The following is a 25,815-nucleotide window of genomic DNA, read 5'->3' on the forward strand; positions in this document are numbered from 1 at the left end:
GGTAGACTGACCGTTAAACAAATAAGCAGCAAAAGACAGTCAACAGTCAAGCATATACCAAACAAACCAACACAAACATGCTGGAGTTGCACACATCTGTGAACATACTAAACAGATATCTTTAAGCTTAAAAGATATGATTATGTCATGTTGTGTAGCATGTCGTATCAAGGAGGTGAACCCTGGACACGCTGCTGACTGTATAATACTAAATCGTAGCGGGTCAGTGTAAGTATTGACTGAGTCCAGCTGTTTGTGAACACAGTTGTTTATCTCTCTCACACATACAGGGAGATCTTTGTGTTGTGCAGTCCAAGTTTTGTTAGTCAGTAAATATCCCTTCTCTTCTGTGCAGCTTCAAGAATTCTAACAATGTTCCTCCACTTTGTTAAGGAATTTATGGTGTTTGCTAACAGCTGACCAGTTTCCACACAGTGCCAATACTGGGCTGATAGCAGCGCTGTAGGAAAACAGGTGTGTGCGTGTGCACCGATTTAAGTGCCTTGAGCCACAAAAGGCTGTACACTACTACTGTATTACACATATGCAGTACTTTCCAAGACCTGAACAGACTGATGCGTAAAATCAGTGGAGTTCCCCTTTCACATGTAAAATAACTTAGACAACTGGACATTAGCATATATAAAAATATTTTAATAGAGAATCACGACCCTTATCATGAAATAAACATTCACAAAAAGATTACAATCTTGTGTACAAAGGCAATCTTGAAAATCGATCAACGCAATGGAAAAATATTGCACTCTTCATGATTGTTCAGCACAAACTTGAATATAAGGCAGAAGTTTACAATCCCCATCTTTGTGAAAACATTTGAGGAAACATATGTTGATTCAGCTTTGCTGCACATCACACGGACTGTACCGGGGTTTACAACCTTAAGTGCAACTGCATAACGCACTTTGTTCAACACCAGAGTTACCGTGGTTGTAAAAATACCATCAGCGTAAAATGTGCAAATTTTAAATTCCAGCATTTGGAGGAAACTTCCGCTCATTCCCAAACACAGTACTTGCATGCCGTTTTAAAAAAGCATGCTTACATGGCTGACTCCATTATATGACCTGAAAGTGTTGACAGCTCTAGGCACATTTTGCTTCTACAATAATTTACTAAAATTACTGCATTAAAACATTGAACTCTGTGCATAAAAAGGAAATCAGTGAAAACATTTTAGCATGTTTTAGACAGTGTCTTATAAGAATGGTTAATAGGTGAATTTTTACAGATATTCTCTATCGATTAATCAATGCTAACTAATACGTTCTCTGCAGTGAATTACTGCACTGTGAAGTGTTAATAATGGAAATAAAATGATAAAAAATGATTTGGAGTCTCACTGATCAGCTGGCCTCCAGAGGAAAAGGAGAAAAAGTACCATATGTCCTTCCACGTGACCACATATATTAAAAAGTGTTCTGATCAGAGTTGTTGCTCCGTTTCCCTTGCAGCTCATTATTTAGCCTCCAGAAAATATCAACGTTATTGTTTGCATAGTGAGATGTGATTAGTCCTTCAGAAATGTGGTCCCTGTGTCTTTGGTTTTGAAACAGACAATATTACACGGAGCAGCCGTCACAAGAGCAAATGTATTTTATGTAACAAATGTATTTTATGTAACACATCTCTCTCACACCCCGGCAGGGCTGAGTTAAGTGTGATTTTTGTGCATTTCAGGTATTCCACTGAATATTTTGTGGCCTCTACGCTCGCATCCAAAGTTCAGCTCCGGTGTTTTTTTTATCTGCTTTGGTTTTCTGATGCTTCTATCATGGCTCTGAATCTTGAGTTGTCATCTGCCAGCAAGGCAGCGGGACTGTCAAACTCCAAAATCTATACGAATGAAAAGGATAAAACAGCATCAGTACCAGCATGTAAAATCTAAAATCGGAGGTTCGATTGCTCATTCCATGGCAAAAATCAAGACGTATGATTTTCTCGAAGAATATTGCAACCAAAGTTATTCCTCACAGGCAGCATATGTGAAGAATTTTAATGTCAGGAAAATATTGACCTCTGAGCAGCTTTGTTACGCTTTCATCGATCACTGAAAAGGTACTTAACACTCAAATGTTGACGTGGCTCAAACTACAAGACTTTGTTTCTGCTATATTGGATATCTAATAAGTGCAGACAGACGCGATCAGAGATGACGAAAAGATAAATTAAAAGTTTGAATTGAAAGCTAAGTTGTGAGGGCTCCATGGTTATAACACTACAACAAACTAACCTGCCACACATCAAAACTGAACATGTGCTGCTTAATGCAATCTGTAACAAGTATTAGACAGTTAAGGGCTGTCTAATACTAACAAAATAAATCGACTTTGTCAACATCTGCGTACAAACTGACTTTTCTCTGGCCTCCCACTGCTGGTAATCATTTGTGTGCATTCCATGTTTACGGCTTGCATCAAATGTCAGCTCGAACTCAACACCCCCTCAGTAAAATGTGCACTGCCTGATCCAATCTATCACCTCAAAGAGAGCAATTCACACAGCAAATCAGGGGTGTTTCAACTTGGGAATGAGTTTCAACCAAGGGGGGGCCGTACGCTGCAATCATGCAATCAGACGTGTTGCCTTTATACACACCTGTCCTTTGTCCAGGACCATGACCCTGCTGCAGCTCATCACCGTGTTGAGACGATGGGCAATGATGAGTGTGGTGCAGCTGCCAAACGCACAGCGAATGGTCTCCTGGATGAGACGATCCATCTCGGTGTCGATGGCTGCTGTGGCCTCGTCCAAGATAAGAATCTAGAAAACAAAACAAAAAAACAGCTCTGAAAAAAAAAAGGCAAGACAGACTCCACAAAACAGGAGATTACAACATCCAAACAAAGACATGGTCTCAGTGCCTGCTGTAATACATGTAACATTATAGGATCAGATTATTCATACTAAATTAGGAGAAACATCACACTATTATACTGAATGCTCCTCATGTTTATGAGCTGCAGCGCTGATGCATACCACTAGGTGGCAGTGTTGCCATGCAGAGACACGCACACCAACAATTCTATGATTTGGGGAGGTTGTCTTCTCTCATCATGAAACCGAGGAGAATCTCTTACTTGAGCAGCTATCATCATCCATGTAAAACAATGTTCCACATTTAAATGTGAACGAGCTGTATCATACAATCAGCACCTTGCTGTTGCACAGCAGAGCTCTGGCCACACAGAGTAGCTGCCGTTCTCCCACCGAGAAGTTCTCTCCGTTCTCGGTCACCTCTGAGTGCAGCGAATGAGGCAGCTGGCTGATCTGAGGAAGGCCAGAGTGGTGTACAGAGGTATGAGGAAGTATGTTCGGGGCTTTTTCTATTCAAGTCATGCACTGTTTGGTATCATCTGCACCATCTTGTCGCTTACCATCTCTTTAACATGCGTCTTCTCAAGAGCTTCCCATATCTGGCAATCAGAGTATTGATCCCATGGGTCTAAATTTGTCCTATTGGAAAAAGACATAATTGTGATCTTTAACTGGTTTAAACATGATGACAATTTCACATTAAGACAAGAGGTACAGTACAGTACACTGTCGATACCTGAGGCTGAGGAAGTTGACATCAACAAAGCAACTCACTGCTAGTTTTTGCAAAAGCAATGCTGACGTTTTGTTTTTGAAACAGTCTCACCTGTCAAATTGAGCATTTATGTTGTTTCATAACTCAAACAGCTTTAGAAAACCTTTTGATGCCAAATAGTGGGACATGGATATGGTATGTTAAGAGGAGCAGACTCAGATGTGCAAAATATTCTCCTCAGTTTGGATGTAAAAAATGTATATTGGAGCTTTAAACAGGCAGGTTGGCACACCAGTTTTTGCAGCAGGGAGCATCCAACTATATGGGAAGGAAGTGTTATATATATGTAAGCACTTATTTGACCACATAGTTGCACCACTAGACACTGAGGGATTTGTTTAAGAGCACATCAACTGTTGAGGGGCTATGTTTTTATTCATTCATTCCCTCTGCTCTGCTTTTTACATCTTGTAAACCCGGAACAATGCATGAGTTACAAATCTTGTTAATACAAGTAATTATCATTCGCATTACCTGACTGTCCCGATGAAGAGCACCGGCTCTTGAGGAATGATGGCCAGCTTGCTTCGCAGGTCATTGAGACCAATCCGCGCAATATCGATTCCGTCAATGACAATCGAGCCTCCAGTCAGCTCCACAAGTCTGAGCAGAGCTACACCCAGAGAGGACTTTCCTGCAAACGCGTACAGAAGACATACTGCATGAAGGAATGTGTGTGCACGTTGAAAAAGAGATGTAAAAACAGGCTGAAAATGCTGCTGGCTGGGGACCAGAAAGGGTCACCTGATCCTGTTCGGCCCACAATGCCAATGGTCTCTTCAGGCAGGATGGTGAAGGACAGATTCTTGAGCACGAGCGGCAGATCATCACGATAACGCATATCCACATCCCGGAAGGTGATGTTTCCCTGCTGAGGCCAGGAGGCAGCAGGAGCATCTGCCTCAGGACTTTGTCGGGGTGCTTCACTCTCTAGACACTGAGATAAGGAGCGGAGATGGTATCTGGTATTAAACTCTCTGAGGAGGTGCAAGCTCCCGAACTGATGTGCAGTGGTTTTCTCTCTATGAGCTTTTCTTTGAACTCGAGAGGGAAAAGAAAAAGTTGAGTTGATACTCGTATCTTTGCAGTTTGATGGCTGTTGTGTGAAACAAGCCCAGTCATGTGCTCCAGAGTGTGTTAAGACCTCCCACTGGGTTTCTATCTGCTTCCTGCTGTGTTTATCACACATACACAATAACTTGCACACAAAACACGCACGTCTGAACATGCCAACTGCCCGAAATCAACTGCTTTGTTATTCTGGGCTGGTCTGTGTTTGATGGTGCAATTCTACACAGCGTCACAGTTTATGTGACCATGTACAATGTGCCTGAGTGCCACATAATCCACCTTCCTCACTGTGCAAATCAATGCTCTTACCTTAATATAATGATCGATCCTCTCCACTGATGTAAACCGAGCTTCAGTCTCTGTGAGAAGTCGCACGGTAAACTGAAACAAGCCGGTTAGCTGGAGATGAGAGAAAAGCAGGGAGAGGTGGAAGGTTAATGGTTCACACTGTCAGACCAATTATATGAAACACTCACTTACATGTGCTGCTCCGCTTCAACGAATGAAGTCAACAGATTGAAATGAATGCTCAACTACTGTTATTCTAAACTACTGTTTAGCTAAATGCTATAAAACGATAAAATGTCTCTTTATCGTAGCTGTTAGAACCAGAAGACTCTTTACTCTGCCATGTTTCATCCCATCTAGAGCTTGAAACTACCCTCTTTTCAGCCTTTTAAGACGACTAGAGCTACCAGTGTCTGTATACATGTGTTTGTTTACAAACCTGCACTGCGTACGATAAGGCGAGGCCTGCGTAGGCTGGCGGTATCTGATTGTGCATGAAGACAATAAAAAGTGCTACACCAGTGATAAGAGAGATGCTGATGAGGTCCAGGCGGACAGCCAGCCAACGCATAGCGCAGCTGAAGAGGTAGTTGGAGGCCTGGTTGGTGTCCAGTAATTCCTGATATCTGGAAAAACAGAGATAAATCCATTTCAACCACAGCAAAATCAAGAAGAACTCCATCCTCCCATGCTTGCTGGTATATGAGGTTTGGTATATTTACTAACTGAAGAGTAAACTGAAAAACTGCAACGAGAGATACGATTCTATTGAAGTTTAATGATCTCCATCTCTGAAAGGCACCGTGATACTCACCTTTGGAGGAAGTCGTGCCCTCTTCCATAGGCGTGGATTGTGGAAAGTCCCTGAAGGCTGCTGGTGATGTGAGAGGTGAATGGTGATTGGCTGATGTTCTCCAGGCGCTTCAGCTCACGAATCAGAACCCTGGGAATAGAAAAAAGATAAGCTTATACATTTAACATACTACGATAGGAATTCATTTAATAATATCAATATTTTGTAAATGTGCTATTAGAAATGATTAAAGGTTATTTGTACATCTAGCATTTTTTTGTAGTGTCTATAATAACGACTGAATTAAAATATCTATTCTTATTAAAGGCAGATATAAACTAACACTAGAAATGCATTACATTCATTTTAATTTATAACCCTAAATCTTAATGAGGTGAGTTTGCAGCACTGGAAAGCTTCCACTCAAGGGTATTGTGTGCAAATAGGCTCCAGCATGTGAGGAGCAAATCTTTGAAATAAATTACACTAAATTGGAAAACCTCACGAGGAACACTTCACTATAAGCAACAGTATGTACTCCAGAATGAAATGTGAAGTCCAAACCTGAGTGAATGTAATTTTGTCTGGTTTTAAGATGGAGAGTATTTCATCAGACTGATATTGCTGCCACTTATTTATTTAGTAAGATACTGAACAGAGCACAGACATTACACCTGAATGCTGGAGCATCGCTAAAGAATGAAGGAAAGGAGAATGCATGAGCTCTAACGATGCAGTTGTGTGGCAGACTGGTAATGATGACACGGTGGACAGAGAGGGATACGGTCCAGGACACAGCGCCCGCTTTCCTGACAGAGCTCAGGTCGTTTCCCACTATCTGATGCATGTGCAATATTATGAGCACCGGCGCGCACAGACGGCCACACAATCAGCAGCCAGAGACACCCGACCCGCCGTTGACGGGGTAGTGCGAGTGAGAGGGCCTTATTGACAAAGGTGGGGTGTCTTTCTACTTTTAGACGCCACGATAGAATGGATGGTGCATGTGAATTACTAGTCTCCCATGAATCATTTGGTTTTCTCATAAAAGCTCAGAAGAGAGCGGGAAACAACACGACACCTCTTTGCTTCAAGGCTGCGATCCAGACAAACATGTTTATGCCCTGGGCAGTTTAATTTCAGAATTCAATAAAGGCTGCTTTAGAAGTGGGTAATTTCAATGGGAGATCCAGTTTGGTTTAACATCGATACATATCCTGGGATGTCGTGACTTATACAGCATTTCATTCTTTTAAAGCGTTGCCATGGGTGGTGACGAGCTTTTGGTAACAGCTGGGGATCATCGCTTCCTCTTGGTTCTTGTGTGATTAATAGGCTACAAATAAAGTGTCTCTTCAAAGATAAATAAAGATATTTTACAATTAAATTGATCCTTCAATAGACAATACAACTGGCATCAGATCTGAGTCAATAATTCCAGTTATGCAGGGACAAGATATCAAGTGGTGAGGGGACGTTATTGGGAGCAATTTCCTCCCAAAATTCAGCTTCACCAGACACATGTTTTCAAATCAAAATGATCATGGTCATTTGTCATGACTTAATCTGACGTCAAGCTACAAATCAAATGTACTGATTGTGTATGTATAATAACAACACACACAGCCTTTCTGAATTTACACCAGCACAACAATAACACTGAGAGTCATGTTCTTCTTGATCCCTGAAATACAGGAAATAACAATATACTGTGGTTGTTTCCCAAGATACCCGCGAGCTGTTGTTCCCCTCAGTGGATTCAACTTTATTGCAAAATTTCTGCAAAACTATAAATTCTGACTAAAGCAGAGTCATCAGATCATCCAGCGAAGCTCTTGCAACATTTACCACAGAACAGAAGCTGTGAAAAGTCAGGAGTAATGAGAGTCTGACCTGGAGACACGGTTGACAATGAAGAGGAAGGCTCCCAGTGGCAAGATGGAGATCAGGAACCAGGGGAAGACAATGCCCACCATTCCCAAGCAAAACAGCACCAGGGTCAGGTTCTGCAGCAGCATCTCAGCTTGCATGGCGAGACGCACATCAACTTTGGAGAGGAGACATATCACATGTCAGACGCGCTGTGTGGGGCTGGATCTATCTCTCTACATGTGAAGAAAACCCCCTAAGTGCTCGAGAGTTTGTTCTTTCTTTAAAAATCAAAAAAGCATCAATCGATTCTATAATTTTCAGAAGTAAAAATAAAAGTTATCCAAAATAAGATGTTAAATTGTTTGTTAATAATATTAAAATAAAGCAAGTCACTACTGTTAACATTTTAGATGTATCAGTAGATGAAAAAATAACCTGGAAAGACCACATTGACGAGGTGTGTAAGAAACAAAATTCAGTCTTTTGGCATCATTAGAAGAGTTTGTCCATTGGTAAATCAATCCTATCTTCTAATACAAAAACATATTATAGTAGTACACAGTAGTATATCCATACATATACTACTGTAACATGTTGCAGCCAGTTCGTATCCATCATCCCTTCAAAAAATAGATTTTTAACTGCATCAAATGGCCACAGCAACCACAGAGCAAAGACACCAGTGAAGCAGATAACAGAAAGCCACTCCCTTAAGCAAAGTACTCCATGTGAAACCACTGTGTCTTGGCAGTACACCTTGTCAACCAGGGTGACTTCACTGAGTGAGAGCTCTCTTGGGGGAATGTTCACAGTCAAGACAAATCCAGTCTCACCCTCATCCATATCTCTGGAGAAGCGGGTCAGGATACGACCGAGAGGCGTTGTATCAAAGAAGTGCATGGGGCTGAGGAGGAGCCGGCCGAACAGCTTGTCGTGGAGCACAGAGGCAGCCTTCACCGTGCACTGTCAACACAAACAACAGCCGTGTTTGAACATGAGACCTGACACATGGAAACAAACAACTTAAGGAAACATACGGAAAGAATCAAGGCTTGGATAAACAGACCGTTGGAAGGAAAATCGTCTGTCAGCGGACTCAGCCTCAAACACAATAACACACAATGGATGAATACAGGGGCACTTACATGTCGGCTGAGTTATAAACGCTACTTCACCATATGCTAAGCATGTGCACGTGGGCTGTCTTCCCCCTCACACAAGGCAAGATGTCAAACCTTCATTTATAATGAGTTTCTGGGAGGCTGACATAAAGGTCATGACCCAATGAGCAAGAGACATTTCACCAATAAGACAGAAATAACATGTGGCAGCAGAGAACAAATTAATTATATTAATGGAATATTCAACACTCCCGAAGATCTCATCACAGCTAGGGGTAAAAAAAAGATGAGCCATCTTTGAAAAATTAGCAATTTCAAGTGGCACACATTAACGTGGGGACCTGACCTCTGCAATGCAGTGTCAGCATGGGTTAGCTTGTAAAAGAGGACGCGCCCGAAGGGCAACTGACATGCACGCACACACATCCTTTCTCTCCGCCTCTTTGTCTCTGTTGCACACACACGCTGCAAAGCCGTGAGACGCGGCAGTGGACAGATAAATGGATTTGGCCTACAGGCATTTTCAATTATAGCACTGGAACCACGAGAGCATGAACAAATGACAATTAAGACAATTAGGCAGCACTGCGTAACTGTACGCCACTGATACATCAACACTTCATATGCCTTTCAAACACCACTAGCGTTTTAAAGTTCATCAGGGATTGAGTGGATAAAGCATGTGACAGAAAGAGGGAAGTCTCTGCTTACCTTCACGAATACCAGCCCTCTGAAAGTCTTCAGCAGTAAAGCAGCTGCCATGGAGACGACGTAAACTGTTGTATAGTACTGAATGTGAGGGTTGAGTCTCATGCTGTTGCTCGCCATCGTTTCATTCACGAAGATTAATGATGTGTTCTGAGGGCAGATGGAGCAACAAATTACCAAGAGTAAGAAAAAAAAGAAAAAAATCCAATTTCTCCCCATGCAGGAATTTGGGCTCTAATGAAACTGAGAAAAGCACACACTTTGGAATACAACATAAAAAATGAATACCAGTCAGCTCAATGATGTTTACTATTCTAAGCACATTCCTCAATAGCAGCTACCGCCTGCTTTGCTGCACATCTGTTTCCTCACTGCTAGTGCTTGTTTTTAATTAAGTCTACCGCGGTTCCGTTACTTTTTTAATCATGCATTCAGATTAATGCTCAGTCAGCTGCCACGACTCACTGACGCATTGTAGTTATTTTTCTTTTGGGAGCCAGCTACACACTAAATAGAGGTGTATATTGCAGCAAAGCAGGATCTTCTCCAAACACACCCCGCTGCCCTGCCTGATCCAGTAGCTCAGCCACCAGTTACTGAAGGCTATGCTGCCTGTGGTGGAGAGGAAGAGGAAGATGTTGATGATGAAGACTATACGCCCTCCTGCTGCTTTGATGTAGGCTCCATACACAGACCAGGCGACTGCACCGGAGCCCTTCTCCTCGGCTTTCATCAGTCGTTCTGAATAAAAACAATGATATTACGTGTGAAAAGTTCTCAAGGAAGCTACGCATTTAGAGCACGAAAAGGTGTCAGGGTCTCTCACCTCCTTTCGTGCTCTCCACCTTTGGTCTGACCATGGCAACAACATCAACAGCACCATCGGCCTTCTCTGCATCTGCCCTCTGCCGTTTGTTTTTGAAATTCTCCGTCACCAGATTCTAAGAGACAAACAGGTGAGGAAAGAAAGTGAGCATTGAAATGTGCCACCGCCACAAAGCGCAGCAGATGTAACAGCAACACACTGCAAGTCATTTTAACAGAGCTATCGGTGACAGAGCCTTTAGCAGCTCACCAGAAAATCAATGCACGCATAAATAATGAAAGGCCATGTATGCTTTAACATTTCCAGCAATTGGGCCAGCCTTTCTGGGCTGATGAATTATTCAGCGTGTGATGTTCAATGTTTTTGTGCAGTGGGGGGCAAAGATGCCTGACTCAAAAGAGCTGGCCCGGTGCCTTGTTTGGCCCTGGCCTTACCTCCTGTTGTGTGCTGTTGAATAGGCTGGCATAGTCACGCTCTTTACCCATTAGCTGAGCATGGGTGCCGTGCTCGGCAATCTGCCCGTCCTTCATCAGAATAACTTCGTCACAGTCACACAGATACTAGAAAATAAAAAAGATGGGAGACAGAGGCAAACTTTAATCAGCTAATCGCCAGAAAGTCATGGAATACTTTCAAGATGCTGAAACAACTAAAAATATACACAAGTTATTTTGTATGCTTCACAGACAGTACCTTACCTGCAGCTGGTGGGTTACAAAGAGCACCGTCTTGCCTTTGGCGGCACCCCTGATAGCTTTATGGAAGATGTGGGAACCAACACAAGCATCAACCGCACTGAGAGGGTCATCCAGCAGAAGTATGGGCCGCTCACTGTAGAGTGCGCGTGCCAGGCTCACTCTCTGACGCTGCCCTCCACTCAGGTTGGCACCTCTCTCTCCAATCTCGAAAGAAAAAGTAAAAAAAAAACAAAGCTCCATAAAAACGCTGCTCTAGTTGTGGTTACATAAACTAAAACTGCTACACACAGGAGTAAAGAAGCATTTTAATTAAGAGAATCTTATTACTGACAAGCAGATACCTCAGTCATATCTCCATATGGGAGCTCTGCAAGATCTGGGAGAAGGCAGCAGGCTTCCAGGACAGCATTATATCTGATGAGGAAAGAATGAGAAAAGATGTTAAATTAGGGATGAATCTCAACCTTTGTTGCATTTGTTTTTCACAACATCCTTATACAGTACTTGATCTTACTTGTCCTGGTCATACTCCTTTCCAAACAGAATATTCTCCTTCAGTGAGTCATTAAGGATCCATGCTTGTTGTGCCACGTAAGCGAAGCCACCACTGACAGCCACATTACCCTCTAACAGGGTCATCTGCAACAGAAACCCAGCGGGTTGGAAGCAGAAGAAAAACACTTGAAACATTCCTTTTCAAGGTTGTTGCGCGGCATTGGGTGTGAATAAAAGGTTCAAAAAGACTATTCTTCTGTATCTCACCTGTCCCAGTAGAGCAGACAGAAAGGAGCTCTTTCCACTGCCGACACCGCCGCAGATTCCAACCAGTGAACCCTAGAAAGGGATAAAAAACAGTGGCGTTGTGGGAATTACATGAAGCAACCAACTCTTTGAATAAAAATGTCCTCAATCCACGTTTATGTTTGTGTTGTTACCGTCTTAATGCGTTGGTTAATGCGGTGCAGGGTCTTGTGCAGTGGAGGTCGCATGCTTCGAGTGGAGGAGATGGTGCTTTGTGGACTCTCCTGCTCCATATTTGTCAGGAGACTTTGTGCGTTGGGACCTTCCTTGTTTTTTTTGTCGTCTTCTGTGGAAATGTACAGGCTGAGCTTCTCCCTGCGCAGCACGCGCGTCATCCCTCCTCGCTTCTTGGGAGGTGGGTTAGGTTTTGCAGCAGGAGAACGCGCCTTTTCCCAAGCCAGTGTGGCGTCCCGAAATTCCACTGCATTGCTAGGATCCTCCATTTTGACCAAAACAACCTCTCTGTCATCCATCATAAAGAGCCTCTGTGGAGACAGACACAATGGTTTACTTGCAACACTTCATTTTGGACTCACACAATGTGGTGAGCGCATTTCTAAAATCTGTGCTTACAAAAGGACAATTACCGGTAACTGCTATATTTTCTTTGCTACATGACTAAAATAAATTGAAGTAAACAAGCTCAAGGTTTCTGTCTTTGCCTGTGTTAAAGCAAAATATTGTGTAAACTTGGATGCTTAAGGTATAGTCCGTCCTGTATCTCATTACTTTATACTGCACTGCATTAGAGCAAAAACACGGAATATCTCAAACCTTTGGGTGCATCCTTGGCAGAAACGCTTGCTGACTTAACCCAGGTTGGCTCTGTGAAACCATCCCTCACTAACATGCGACTTTCAGCATGTGTTTGGAATACAGTATGTCAGAAACTACCAGCATGTGGGTGGGTGTGTTTTAGCGTCAACAGGAGCACGTTTTGATCGTCTCTGACAATGGTACAACCTGCTCGCCCTTTGAGTGTATCAACAGTCAAAACACAGCCTGTGGGTGATAAATAGCACACTGTACACACCAGTGTTGTGTTGGATAAAAGCAATTCAAGTGGCTCCTTGAAAGGACGGGGTCAACAGAGTTGTCTGTATTTTTCACCTGGAATCTTTTGACTGCGACAGCACCCTCCGACAGTGACCTCACAGCCAATGGTGTGACTTTCAGGGAAAAGGTCATGGAGTTGAAAACTGCCACCACAGTGAAAGCCTGAGGGTGGGATGTGTAGAGATGGAGACAGTTATTCGCACACACGTTTACCTGGGGCTACACCTGACTTTAAATTCTATAAAGGCTCATTTGTCACATCAACTCAATATACATTAAATGTAAATAATCTTTTGTTGTTTGTTCGATGGCCAAAAATGAGATACAAACATATGTTTACAGTGAAGACAGATGAATCCAAAATGGAAATACACAATGGTTCCCATATCTAAATACCTGAGCTGCAGTAAGTTCTTGGCTCAAAGCCATATGTACGGTGAAAGTGCACACACTGGCTATCACCACAACGATGGGAGCCACACCCACTGTGAGGCTCTGGACAACCCCAGCACTCTCCAGTATCCCCCTCTCTTCTGATCGCACCTCTGTTGAGGAGATGAGAGAGCGAGAGAGAGAGAGAGAGAGAGAGAGAGAGAGAGAATCAAAAAGGCAAAGACCGCCAAAAAGAGAGTGAAAATAAAGTAAAAGTTGAGTGACTCCCAAAGGATCTCCAGTTCAACCAACAATGCCATAAGAGTCACGAACCACAACACAGCGAGTGGACAAAAATAGATACAAGCAGGAGGATGAGGGCCCCACATCAAACATGGTCTGAAAGGGGCTTCAAAACCTGCTGAACCTTGATAACCATACAAGTCTAATGGCAAAATCCTGCCCCCCCCCCTTCCCAACATGTTTGTATCTCTCAAATGCACACTGCTTGCTGCTTTGTTCACCCGGTTCAGTGGGTGCAAACATTGGAACAAAAAAGCTTGTTTATCTTTAATTCAGACCCAGCAGTACTACGGTGTGTGAAATATGAGAACTCCCTCCTTATCCTCCCCGGGATTCGCTTTGGATGGTATGTGTGTCTCGGCGCGGATTACAAAGCAAAAACCACGCACTCCGGGGAAAAAACACTGTTCAATTTAACAACAATTAGCAATTGAAGGGAATGACACTGTAACTCGTAGGACTCATTGGCCATTAAGTTGAATGGCAATTAATTGTCATTATCATAGGTAATCAAAGGACAGCAGCGAAAACGAGCCCCACCTGGCTAATTTGAAGCATGATTAAAAGAGGAACATGATCCTTATCCACAACCTACAGCAAGGGACTCATGAGAAAAGGCCATGGCTAATTCATGGTAAGTAGAGGAGGCTTTACAGGCATTCAAGGTGTCATAAGTCCTCAAACACCTTGCAAATTAACCTTGAAGCCAAGGGATTCAGACTGGCCCTGATTATAGAGGATGGCACAGGGAAAGACTTAAACGGCACAAGCTAATGAAAATGGATTTAGGGTCAGGGTTATCTTTCAAGTTCACTAAGAGGATGAGTCTAATTCCAGGTGATAAACTGACCATTTAGTTCCAAATTTGTCACGGTGACAGGTGTTCAAATGAGATGACCCTGTTATCTGGGTGAGTTGGGACTAAAAAGCCCAATAACGCTCTTAATTGCATGAAGTTTGCATCTCTAGAGCACAAACGTGAAATGAGCAGCTCGTTTGGAAAACATGACAGCCACTCACTGTGAACATTCTGTGCAAAGGCATCTTCCCAACAATACATCTTGATGAACTTTATGCAGCCCAAGATCTCGTTCATCAGCCTCACGCGCCGGTCAGTCACCACCACACACTTCTTGCGGAAATACGCCGTCAGTCTCGATGCGAGCATCTGCCCAGACGGGAGCGGAGGAAATGATGACAGGAGAAATAAGTAGCAGGGGAGGAAATGAAAGCAGACACAATCACATTAGCTGTGCTGCAGGCCTGTCCGGGGGACCAGAGTGATAAATGCCTTTCACATCAATACCAGGGTCTCCGGCTGTCAGGCTCCGACTTAGACTGAGTGTAATTTGAAAATAACAGCTAAATGTTGACAGGAGATTGATAGCCGAAGAGTTATGATGCTTTTAAAAAAGTGCTGGTTCTACTCTTCAACAGCCTGAATTAACGTAAATGTGTTACTTGTGTCTTCTACCAAACAAATTAATAAACTCATTTTCTGGAAAACTTTTAGAAATGGTTGTAATTAAATTGCTTATCCCGGCTATAATGAGTGTGATCATTACCGTCGTAAATTGTATCAAAGTCTGAAATGAAATTGATTCTCTCGTTGACAGCAATTTACACTGTATTAACAACACTGACGGTTGTCTGTGTTGTTATTAATCTGTTCTAATTTATGTCCCTGCAATTAAAGTATCTTGTATTTTGTTTACTTGTAACAACAGCATTGCTCAACAGGCTCAAAATGTCCTTTGTCTCACTGTTACAGATGTTAAGGCTGAAGTCGTACCATGGTTGGGTAGAAGAGGATGGAAATTGCTGACCCCAGCAGAGCAGTGGGGCCCAGGAAGTATGCAGTGTAGGACAGACCCAGTATTCCCACCAGGGGCCCCCCGGCCAGCAAGCAGCCCAGAGACACTGCTTCATACAGCCGCTGGCCGTCACTGGTGCAGATGTTGATTAGCTAGGTAGAGAGAAAGTAATGTACAAATCACAAATCTACAATGAACCAAATATTTTCAAACCTCAAAGCCAAGACTAAAAAAAATCTTTTTTTTACAAATACAGTTATCATTCCCAAGTTTACTTGTTGGACAATGATTCCTCTTAAGCTGTACAATGACAAATCTTAAACAGCCTCCCCTCCCTCAGGCTGTGGGATTTGTCGAGATCGAAGCAGAAACGGTGTAAGAGCAGAAATTAAATCCATCTCAATCATCTGCATGTAGTGCCCTGCAGCGTCGGGTGATTTAGTTCATTTGGAGATGAGTCCCCTCCAGGATTAGATCACCTACCTCGCCTGGACCGATTTCTTTAGTGCTGCGAAGGCGGAGGATCTTCTGGAACGCAAAAGTAAGAGCTGCCCCACGGAGGCGGGCTGCGGTGCGGTAGTTGACGGCCCACATGAGCGCCAGAGACCAGGAGCGCATCAATTCCATGAGGAAGATCCCGGCTACCAGAGACAGGCCGTAAGGCACGCAGCTCACCGAGCTCTGGGAATACTCCAGCAGAGCTCGGACCAGGAGAGCCTGGGGACGAACAGGGAGAGAGGGGAAAGTACACAGCGGAGAAAAAGGAGAGGGTACGATTAAGGAAATGCCACAGATAGAGATAAGGAGGGCAGGGAACAAGAGGAAACATAAACATGAGAAGAGAAGAGATCATATCAAGCATTGACAAGTTGAAGGCCTGATGGAATGACCAACAACACTGTGTGATGAGTCAAATACGTAAAATAAGATCGTAAATTGATCAACTGCAAGAAAGAATATTTACAACACAGCTTTGCCAGCAAGTGTACTAAAGAAGTCACACAGGAATGTGAGAACTAAATCCAGTTAATGCTATTAGTTGCGGGCAGTAGCAAGCACTAGTGTACACACAACGTGACAAATAGCTTAGAGCCCGAGGAACAATGGGGCAGACTCATTAAAATCAGTAACTGGGAATTTCAAACATAAAGACCCTTTAGTCGAAGGTGATACAATTCCATATCGGTCTGAAGGCTCTGCTTGGATTTGCATCTGCTCCAGGTATGTGGAGGTGGGGTTTTCGTAGCTGTGTGATGCTCATGTATGGGCATTTTTCGGAGGGAGCTCTGAAGCCAAGAGCGTGACATCACAGCATGACTGGGTACAAACCAGCTGATCTACGGCATTAATATGGGGCTCACTATCTAAGGCTTTGTAATCTCTCAGCATGTTTTCATTTCAATTTCCACAGCAGCGTGAAACAGGATAAAGCGATTTTCAGAAAATACACCCGGACTTGGGACTCCGAGCCAGCGACCATGTTGAAATGCGTATTAGCTGAATCAGCGGAATACAAAAAGGGAAAGGAGGATTTGGACAGTACTCACGGGCCCAATGAAGCCCGCCACCATTGTGAGGAGGAGGGAGAAGACGGCCACCAGCATGCGGGTTTGGCAGAACCTCCAGAAGACTCTTGTGAGGGAGGCCCCCTCTCGCCCTCGTCTTTTCAGCTCATCGCGCCACAAAGCTTCCAGCCTGCAACCAGAAACCAGCAGCTCAGAATGATGACAAGCTATTTGAGCTCACGGCTCAACCAAACACCATGACACTGTGATTGAGTCTCAACAATTAGTCAAAATAAATGCTCCACTCTCGCTCATGAATGCTTTGCAAAGTGCTGTTATAGTATAAATGAACTGAGTGTAAAGGTTGGAATACTGGAAGGCCGAAGGAAATTATCAACAAAGAATACTTAACACACTGTTACTTTTTCCTAAATGAAGTTGATTAAAAACTGAAGAGTTTCCCTTCCAATTTATCAGACTGCCCAAAAGCACACTGCGGAATATAAACAGTCTGGCAGGCAATCATGGCAGTTGGAAATCACAAAAGAAAGATGAAGGCAGCTAGGCTGATAAAAATGTAAAGGTGACCTCCAATACACAACCATGAATGAGGCAACACATAATTAGACTGGAAGGTACTTCCAAACATGTAACCAAAGATGTGCTAATGTGCTGTTATTGCTATATAATGCCCCTTGAAGAGGCTAAAATATCTTGTTGGCCAAATAATGCATCATAGCTTATGACTCTATAAAGCAGCAGCAGAGTAGCTGCAGAGAGTAATTTACCTAATGACTTTATTAAAAACGTATCAGAGATAGACAGAACATTAAAGCAACTAGACTCTCAGCAGCCTAATAATTACGACTTCAAGTCAAATGGCGCTGAATCTAAGAGTTTACTACTAATCGCAGCCCAATAGCTGCACAGAGCACAGCTTGAGTCACCGGTAATGACACCTCTAAGTGAGTAACACGTTTCGTTTGCTAAATCCCATCGATGGATAAAGCAACGAAGAGTGAACAGTGTCCTGAAAGAGCCGCAAAATAGCACATATGTACCCACATAACGGTAAATAGTATTACACCATACATCCAAAGTCAAGTGTATTCATAGTTTTCATAATTAACGACATTTACAGATTTTAAAATCCCACAATACAATAAGTGAGTGTGTGGTCATGCCCATAAATGGAAACGAGCGCACCGGGGCAACAGTGTGGGATCCAAAGGAGGAATGATTTGCTTTTAAACATGGCTGAAATGCTTCAAACAGCCATCATCTCAGTCTGCCAGATGGCAAGAGAAGCTGATGTTTGGAGAGATGTGTTGGCGGGGACATTGCGTTCAAGGTTCGCACCTCACTGAGCACCAACAAGTGTCAAGTCTCCCAGGGTGCCTGCCTGCCCCCCCACACACACACTCGCCATCATCTCTGCTTTGCATCTGGGGTGCATAACTGTTCTTGCTATGTAAACACCAAATAAAGGCCTCCCGTCTCCTCTGCAGCGCCGCATGCACTCCATCGCCCGCCCGTGCCAATGTGATAGCTTTGTGCTCCTTTTGCCGCTTCTCTTTTATGTGCTCTTTAGCACACAAAGCAGCAGCAGCACTGAACCTCCGGCCCGTGAGCCAGAGCCTTTTCGCAGAACTGGTCATTTACCACCCACGCAGTTGTCACCAGACAGAAAAGTGAACTTCTTCAAATAGTCACCGACCTCTATTGTGCGAAGTCATGTCACCGTGACTCGACGGCACAAGAGTATTGGAAAAAGCATTGGTTTGCTTTTCAGTGAGCAGTAAACACTAAAAAGGACACTAATACCATTATTGTGAGTCTTTGTTGTTCATTCATAGAATTAGTGTATTACTACAAGGCTGCTCTCAGGCTGTGTTTGACAGGCAAACAGTGGCTTTTGTCTCAGCCTGGCTCCAGTCAATAACAGGCTGCTAATGAATGTGACAGTTCACCGCAGGTAGAGGAGTTCATGACATAACCGCCAAAGTCAGGCACTAACTCACTGTAATCTCTAATCCCTGCTATTGTTAGCAGCCACCCTTCCCAGCACAACATTCCTGCATCTGTTAAGAAAGGCTGGATGTTCATCAATTAAGTCTCACTGCACAGGCAACGAACAAACATACAAAAGCCTGTTACAACAGCTCACACACCAGGAAATTACATAATTGTATTAACAATGCAACTTTGAACGTGGAAGGTAGGGCAAGAACAGGTTTCTCAATATTTGTTTAAAAAAAAACAGTCCCATTGCCAGAGCGAAGCACTGTGTGATGTAGATCCGTTTACCTGAACACGCCCCCTGGAACAACAAGCTCCACTGGGTGCTTGAAACAAAAAAACATGAACTTGAAACATGATTTTTGACCTTAAATGGATCGTTCTTTGTGTCATAATGTGTGTTTACATTACAAAACATTCCCACGGAATTTACGGGATTGTAGGACCATTTCGATTTTGGTTTAAAACTTAACAGAAAACGAGCAAGGACAGAAAATCTTCCACTACTTTGAATGCGCAGCAATACGTTTCCACCATGGATGAATCACCAACCAGGCACAGCAAGCGGTTGTCCAGAAGCCAAAGAAGTCCTATGTTCACTACATATTACTCAGTAATTTGAATATTTGCTAATTAGGAAAAGGATTTTCTTATGGTATTATCTAATCCTAAAGACCCTGTCTTGTAGAGGCACCCATCGTCAAAAGATGAGTTCAATCTAGTTCACACAAACAAACTGAAAACACAGAAGCATTCCAGCCCATGAGTGCGAGTTGATCTCTGGTTGTCAGATACAGTCTGCTTTTTTGAACTATATGTATGTAAAGAGAAAGGCTGGCAATATTCCATACTTTTAATTAAAATAAATTCACATGAAAAGTCCAAAAATAACTCGACGCTCTTCTGGCTGTCAGTTCTTTTCGTCCTCACCAGACTGTCTGGGGCTCTTCGCCTCACGTCCACCGGCATAAATCTTTAAAATCGTTTACAAAAAGATTATTGTTGGTTGCCATGTTGGTGTGCTAGCGAGTATTTACATCAGCAGTACACTGCTCATGGGACTGAGAAGTACACTAAAATGTTAACAGGAAAGAAGGAATATGTCACTTAGTGCAATGGTGTGGATCATTAATGTGTTTTTAATAATGCATTCTGACCTTATTTTACTTATATGTTTTGACCATCTAACAAATAAGTAAAAACTAAAATAACAAATAAAATGATGATCAAACATAAAGCAAACTCTTCATATAGAATTTCTCATAAACAACATAAATAAATACTATGTGTCTAAAAAAGGTGTATACCTATATGATTCTATTACTTTTCCATAACTCAAACATAACTACCCTAATGCTATTATGTACAACCCACTCTACGAACCCTTCCTCATCCTTATACCTCTTAAAAAATGTTTTTTGCACATCTTGTGTTTCCTTGTGTTCAATAATCCAATCCACGAAATCACTGTACAAATTGAAATTCACATACTCTTCATAGAAGTACAAACACAATGCTTTTTAAAATCATACATCCCTCTTAAATCATAACGCCTGAGCGCCGCGCACATCCAAGATTTTGTAACAACGCACAGACCGCTTTGCAATGATTGGCTCAGAGAAGCTGTCAATCAGAGGAGAAGAGGTCCGTTCTTGGAGCTGCTTTGACCGCAATCAGGCTGAACGACCAGACGTCTGCTGGGACCCTCCGCACGGCGCTGACCGCAAGAGGCACGAAGCGGGGTTTTATGTGTTCCCTTGCTGTGCCATAGACTTCAATGGAAGTGGGACAACTCAACTCACAAATAACCACAAATAACCACATCTTCAGTCCAACCCTTTTCCCTGTCTCCTCCCTTATACTGTGTTCCAGCATCAAATAGAGCATGGTCACATTCGTCAGGCAAACCTCAGCAGATACCTCACCTTTGGCAGTTGATCTCAGAGGCTTCATGGCAAGACAGTCCCCACACATCGTCTATAGACAAGCTGGACGCCTTGTAGGCCTTCAGTGCCAGCGGGGAGAGCCAGTGCAGGGTCATAAATGAGAAGAGGCCGGCGTTATCGACTGGGTGCTGGTGCCTGGAACAGAGGAGAAGACGTGGAGATGGGTGAGATGTCTAAAAGTGCAGGCATACACTGAGGTGCTATGTTGGGGGGGGGAGCAGGCCCGCATAGGCCTCCAAGAAAGAAGAGGCGCCTTTGAACGCCGGAGTCAATGAAAGGTGAATCACGCCTCCAGTGTTTGAACAGTAATTTGCACGCTCTTCACAGAAATTTGAGAGAGCAGTGAAAAAAGAAAATTCAGGGGCAGTTTATCAGTCGGCATATGTTCAGACATGGTGCCGTCTGTCGCTGGGGGATAAGTTCCCGTCCCTTATCATGGCCTCCTGCTACTCCCCAACAGCCAGCACGTCAAGCAGAAAACACAAATGTGAACTTTTTATGTGTCTTTAAACTCAATGTGCCAGCCTGAAACCATCCGTATCTCTTAATGTCTGCCTCTGTCTGGCTCACTGTCAGAGAGTCGCCACACGAGCTTCAATACAGTTTTGTTTACTTGTGTGTTATTCTGAAGGGCTTTAGAAGCTGCAGGCTTTGGTGGTAGCGGCCTCGTCTCTTTGGTCCCCGCTCTGCTGATGCCTCCGCTTCCTCTTCCGCTAGCTCTTGTAGATGTTGAGGCGAGGACAGAGGCAGGCCCTCCACCCGCCCGGCTGCTTCCAGGGCATCAGAGAACATGGCGGACCTTCTGGAGAGAGAACAGCAAAACTACATTCATCACAAATACAATTCAGCCCGCAAATATATACTTCGAGGTATTCACCCACTGGTACCTGTTAAAACCTCGAACTCCTTATTCTCTGGTTTTATTATGAGTGTTATTAGCTTATATTTGAATCTGATCAGACGTAATCATTGCAAACTAGGACCGCAACTCACAATTATTTTCATTATTGATTAATCGGCCGATTATCCTCTTGATGATTCAGTTATTCATTTGGGCTTTAAATTGTAGAAGCATTATCAAAAGGCTCACTTGATGTTTTTAACTCAGTTTTTTTGTCTGACCAACAGTCCAAAACCCGAAGATATTAATTGCACGACTAAATATTTATTAGGGGTGTAACAATACGCGTATTCGTATTGAACCGTTCGGTACGAGGCTCACGGTTCGGTACGCATGACGAACCGAACAACACGTTTTAATAATACTAGTGCATTTGGAAAATGCAGAAGCTTAAATTGTGGGAAATATTATGTTTTCGGGGGAGCCACTGTTCTCAAACTGGCAACCCACATGACGTAACGGATAGCGTGCTCTCTGACACGCCCACCACCAAAGAAAAACATTCTACTCCAGTCGGGCACTTTGCGGTGTGAGACACGCGCCAGTGTAGCGGCTACACGAAGCTAGCTCGGTGCAGTATGGCGAGTAATAGACCAGAAATAGAAGATCCTCGAACAACCTGCAGGTCTGGTGTTTGGAGCCACGTTGGTTTCTCTGTGAACTATGAGGGCGATGGCGAGAGAGTGGTGGATAAAAAAACAACGCTATGTTGCATTTGCTACACGAGTAGCAAAAGCCTAGCTAATTTTAGCTCAACTCTCAGTGGGGGGGAAAAGAAAGAATGAAACACAGTAATCTGTCTGAAGCGTCTTCCTTTAACCCTGAGAGCTGCAGCATTAGAGAGCAGCAGTGTTTTGCTGAATCACCCTCTGAGAGATAGACTTGAGAAACCTTGCCCAGAGGTCAGAAGCCCTCGTTGGCATACAACTAAAGTGCTTATCTATTTAAAGATGAGCTGCCTGCAGGCCCCGGGAGCTCGGGAGCAGACATCTGAGCTGCCAGTGTGTCCGTACACACCGTCACTGATCCCTTCTGTGGCATAAGCCCCGTGACAAGGTCTGCCAGACTCTGTGTGTGGGGTGCTGATCGACTGCCCGGAGAATGTGGTCAATGACGAGATTAAATAGAGATAGCCCGGTATAGGGGCACAACCAGAGTCACATAATAGAAACTGATACAATAAACAAGTTCTGCTGAGGAATACACTGCAAACACACACAGTCGCTGTCTCTGTAAAAAGGGGCGACAGGAACCAAACACCGGGGTTGGAGAAGAAACATGAAAAGATGTGTTTGTGTTTCCTTGCAGCCCTCGGTGACTATATCATGTGAAGTTTGTCATACGGGTGTGAACGTTTCTGAACTTTGTGCAAGGAGAGACCTCATGCTATATATTACGGTCAGAAAGTTGCCGGGCAGGTTTGGACTTCCATATCTTGAGCAACAACAAAATGTTTGAAAACATACAGTAGATCACTACGTGTTGCCATAATGGACACACATGCAAGACTTGTTAGTAGAATCAATGCATTGTGTGTGTAAAAGCAAAAACTGCCTTTTCATCTTAAAATTTGCTTGGATCACAAATTTGACAACTCATGAATGATAAATCACATATAACCACAAATAATCACACCTTAAGACAAATCTTTTTTTGTGTAATATCTTCCTCAAATAATGCGTTTCTGCATCAAATATTGTTTTCTAAAAATCAGGGATAATCCACGGGAAAAAAAGGCAAAATTGACCAACTGACACGAGACGAGCACGAGAGAAAACAAAGCTAGAATCCAGAGAAGACAGTTAATATAAATAGGTTGAAATGACCCATGAGCAAAGGTGAATTTAAGGAAACATCAAAGATACAGATGTTTTGTTTTCAGGGTCTCCAAAAGGATAAAGATCAAGATAAATCAAAACTCTGTAAACAGATCAGTTTGGAATTTATTCTCATCTATTTCTGTCTTTCAAATGGTTTAACGTAACGACGCCCTTTCCGGTCATTACGCTGTCATTTTCTTCTGCGATCGCCAACCAAACGTAAATAATATTAATTCATACATATCAAATAATCTATGTGTCAAATTTCATGAATATATATGGACGTTTATATGTCTAAATATTATAGGAAAGTGACTTTGATGAGAGAAAGCAGAAAGAACGCTCGGGCGACGCTTAAACAGCTCGAACGGAAATTAAGGAGCTTTTATTGCATCATTTGGAGTTGTTGAAGCGTGATATCTTATTGTGAAGGACAGAACTACGGTCCCGGAGGTGTTGACAGCATTGATGGTCATTTGTGGGACCCTGGAACAAGCGAATATCCCCGAAAAACCAGCAGCAGCCAGTGGTAAAGGCAAAGCTAACTGTAATAATTACAACAATATTTCGTTTGAAAGGTACGAAGTTTAACTTCAGTTTAACACCATTAAATCAACTGTAAACATTACACGATCATTTTTATCAATATTGTAAGTGAATTGTATTGAAACATTAGCTAAAAACTGTCCGGTTTGGGGTACAATTCCGTTAATAAACCAAAGGGCAACACTTTCAGTGACATAATACAACTTTTTTACCAAGTTGTCAAACTATGTCACCTGGATATATTGCCTAATTGACTAGTTTACTTCATCAATATCAATTACTATTGGCAGCAAATGTGTGACAGTGCAAGAGTAATAAAGCTAAAAACCGCTGATTTTAGTTGGCTTAAGTTAACGTTACATACACACTTACATTAAAGTCGGCCTTGCTCGGGTCACTCCAGCAGCACAGATCTCAGATCTGCTGTTTATGAGCAGGAAGTGCAGACGTTGAAAACCCGGTAGATGGACATGGTTGACGCCTCACGTGTACACAGTACGTGCCTGCTAACCTCCCACCGGAGCCTGAGGCTCACCGTCACACACACGGAGCCCTGTACAGGGAGAGGAATTCCCGGTATCATGTGTGAAGTCGTATCGGCTCCGCCAACCGGTGACGGCGCTCTACAGTCGCCACGGGAACACGGACGAGGAAGTACACACGCGCTCGGTGAGGCAACCGCCAGGTCTGGACGTCAGAGTCCGGCTCGCGCTGGAATCTGATTGGCCACCGTATTTAAGCTTGTAATCACATAGGAGGTGACTCTACTTACTAATGCAGGAAGGAAGAGGACCAGGAAGCAACTGTGCATCCTCCGGCAACAAACTAGGGGACACCGGGCATGGTTGTAACGCCACCACTGTTACTAAGAAGGATTGGCTACTGATTTTTTGAAAAGGTGTTACAGCCAACCACATAATGACACATATGCATATACATATAAAGTGAATATGTTCTAGAAGGAAGTTCCTCTGAAGTTAAAGTATTAGCAGCAGCTCATTGTTGTGGATTAGAGATTTTTTCTTCATTTTGTTCTTTGCGAACCACTTCGTTGTATTTTGGCTTTTAATTATTCACTCTTGTTTTACCCCAGTCGTGGAGAAGGTTGTATCAGTGGAACTGTGTGTATCTGACATCAGATAATCAATTCTGTGACATAGTTACCGTTTGTAGTAGACAAATAAAGGTACTTTGTGTCAACATTTGAGAGTTTGAACTTCAGATTATAGGTTTCATGGCTTTCTTAAATTATTTAGGCGGCAACGGGGAAAAGGGTGAATGTATTGACTTTAACAAATATTAATTTTATATCTTAAAGCCACTGGGGGACGAACACTTTAACAGAACACCATAGGATACTTGACAGGATAATATAATATATCACCTTGAAACTCTATACGCTGACACGCCACCTTGACACGGTCAACGCCACCTTGACACGGTCAAAAACTGTTAGCTTCCCGTCCACGCACTTTTAGGTTAATGTGCCACCCACTGTTCAATGTCAGAACTGCATGTGTACCCACCCCGTGTTTCCCTCAAAGACAAAAGAAAACAACAAAACCACATGGTGGCTCCAACAGTGAATAAGTCCAGGAACATGCAACATCATAATCATTTTTAAAAAAAAGATAATGTTAATTTATTTATTTCAATCTTTCAAATCACCAGACTATCTTGGCCATTGTTTTTTTGCAGAAGTAACACTGGCGCTTTTTACACAGATGTGTGCAAAATGTAATTTA

At 43.1% G+C, this 25,815-nt stretch overlaps 1 protein-coding gene across 1 annotated transcript; it reads right to left on the reverse strand.

Moving 5' to 3' along the window:
- Positions 1-633: 633 nt before the first annotated feature.
- LOC306777653 (ATP-binding cassette sub-family C member 5) lies at positions 634-24,532 on the reverse strand. Its single transcript, XM_079268837.1, has 29 exons — positions 24,443-24,532; positions 21,417-21,605; positions 20,783-20,938; positions 16,881-17,028; positions 15,817-16,050; positions 15,312-15,485; positions 14,540-14,687; positions 13,241-13,389; positions 12,899-13,006; positions 11,923-12,273; positions 11,750-11,821; positions 11,502-11,626; positions 11,329-11,401; positions 10,988-11,191; positions 10,724-10,849; positions 10,290-10,404; positions 10,020-10,204; positions 9,467-9,613; positions 8,468-8,597; positions 7,656-7,809; positions 5,784-5,912; positions 5,409-5,595; positions 4,991-5,080; positions 4,355-4,547; positions 4,085-4,244; positions 3,396-3,474; positions 3,175-3,288; positions 2,617-2,781; positions 634-1,854 (listed from the first exon to the last, which is right to left on the reverse strand). The coding sequence occupies exons 2-29, from the start codon at positions 21,593-21,595 to the stop codon at positions 1,762-1,764; spliced, it is 4,188 nt and encodes a 1,395-aa protein (XP_079124963.1). The 5' UTR covers positions 21,596-21,605; positions 24,443-24,532; the 3' UTR covers positions 634-1,761.
- Between the last annotated feature and the right edge of the window lie 1,283 nt (positions 24,533-25,815).

The sequence above is a fragment of the Melanostigma gelatinosum genome (assembly GCF_949748355.1).
Source record: "Melanostigma gelatinosum genome assembly, chromosome: 5".
NCBI lineage: Eukaryota > Metazoa > Chordata > Actinopteri > Perciformes > Zoarcidae > Melanostigma > Melanostigma gelatinosum.

Bases quoted from the DNA above. Each gene is read 5' to 3' on its own strand.
- LOC306777653 (XM_079268837.1), bottom strand. From the start codon at position 21,595: ATGTTCTCTGATGCCCTGGAAGCAGCCGGGCGGGTGGAGGGCCTGCCT. The intron at 11,627-11,749 runs GTGAGATACAGA...TTTCTGTTGCAG, and splicing joins TGTCTGCTCTACTGGGACAG to ATGACCCTGTTAGAGGGTAA. The intron at 2,782-3,174 runs GTGCTGATTGTA...TTTGTTTTCTAG, and splicing joins CTCTGCTGTGCAACAGCAAG to ATTCTTATCTTGGACGAGGC.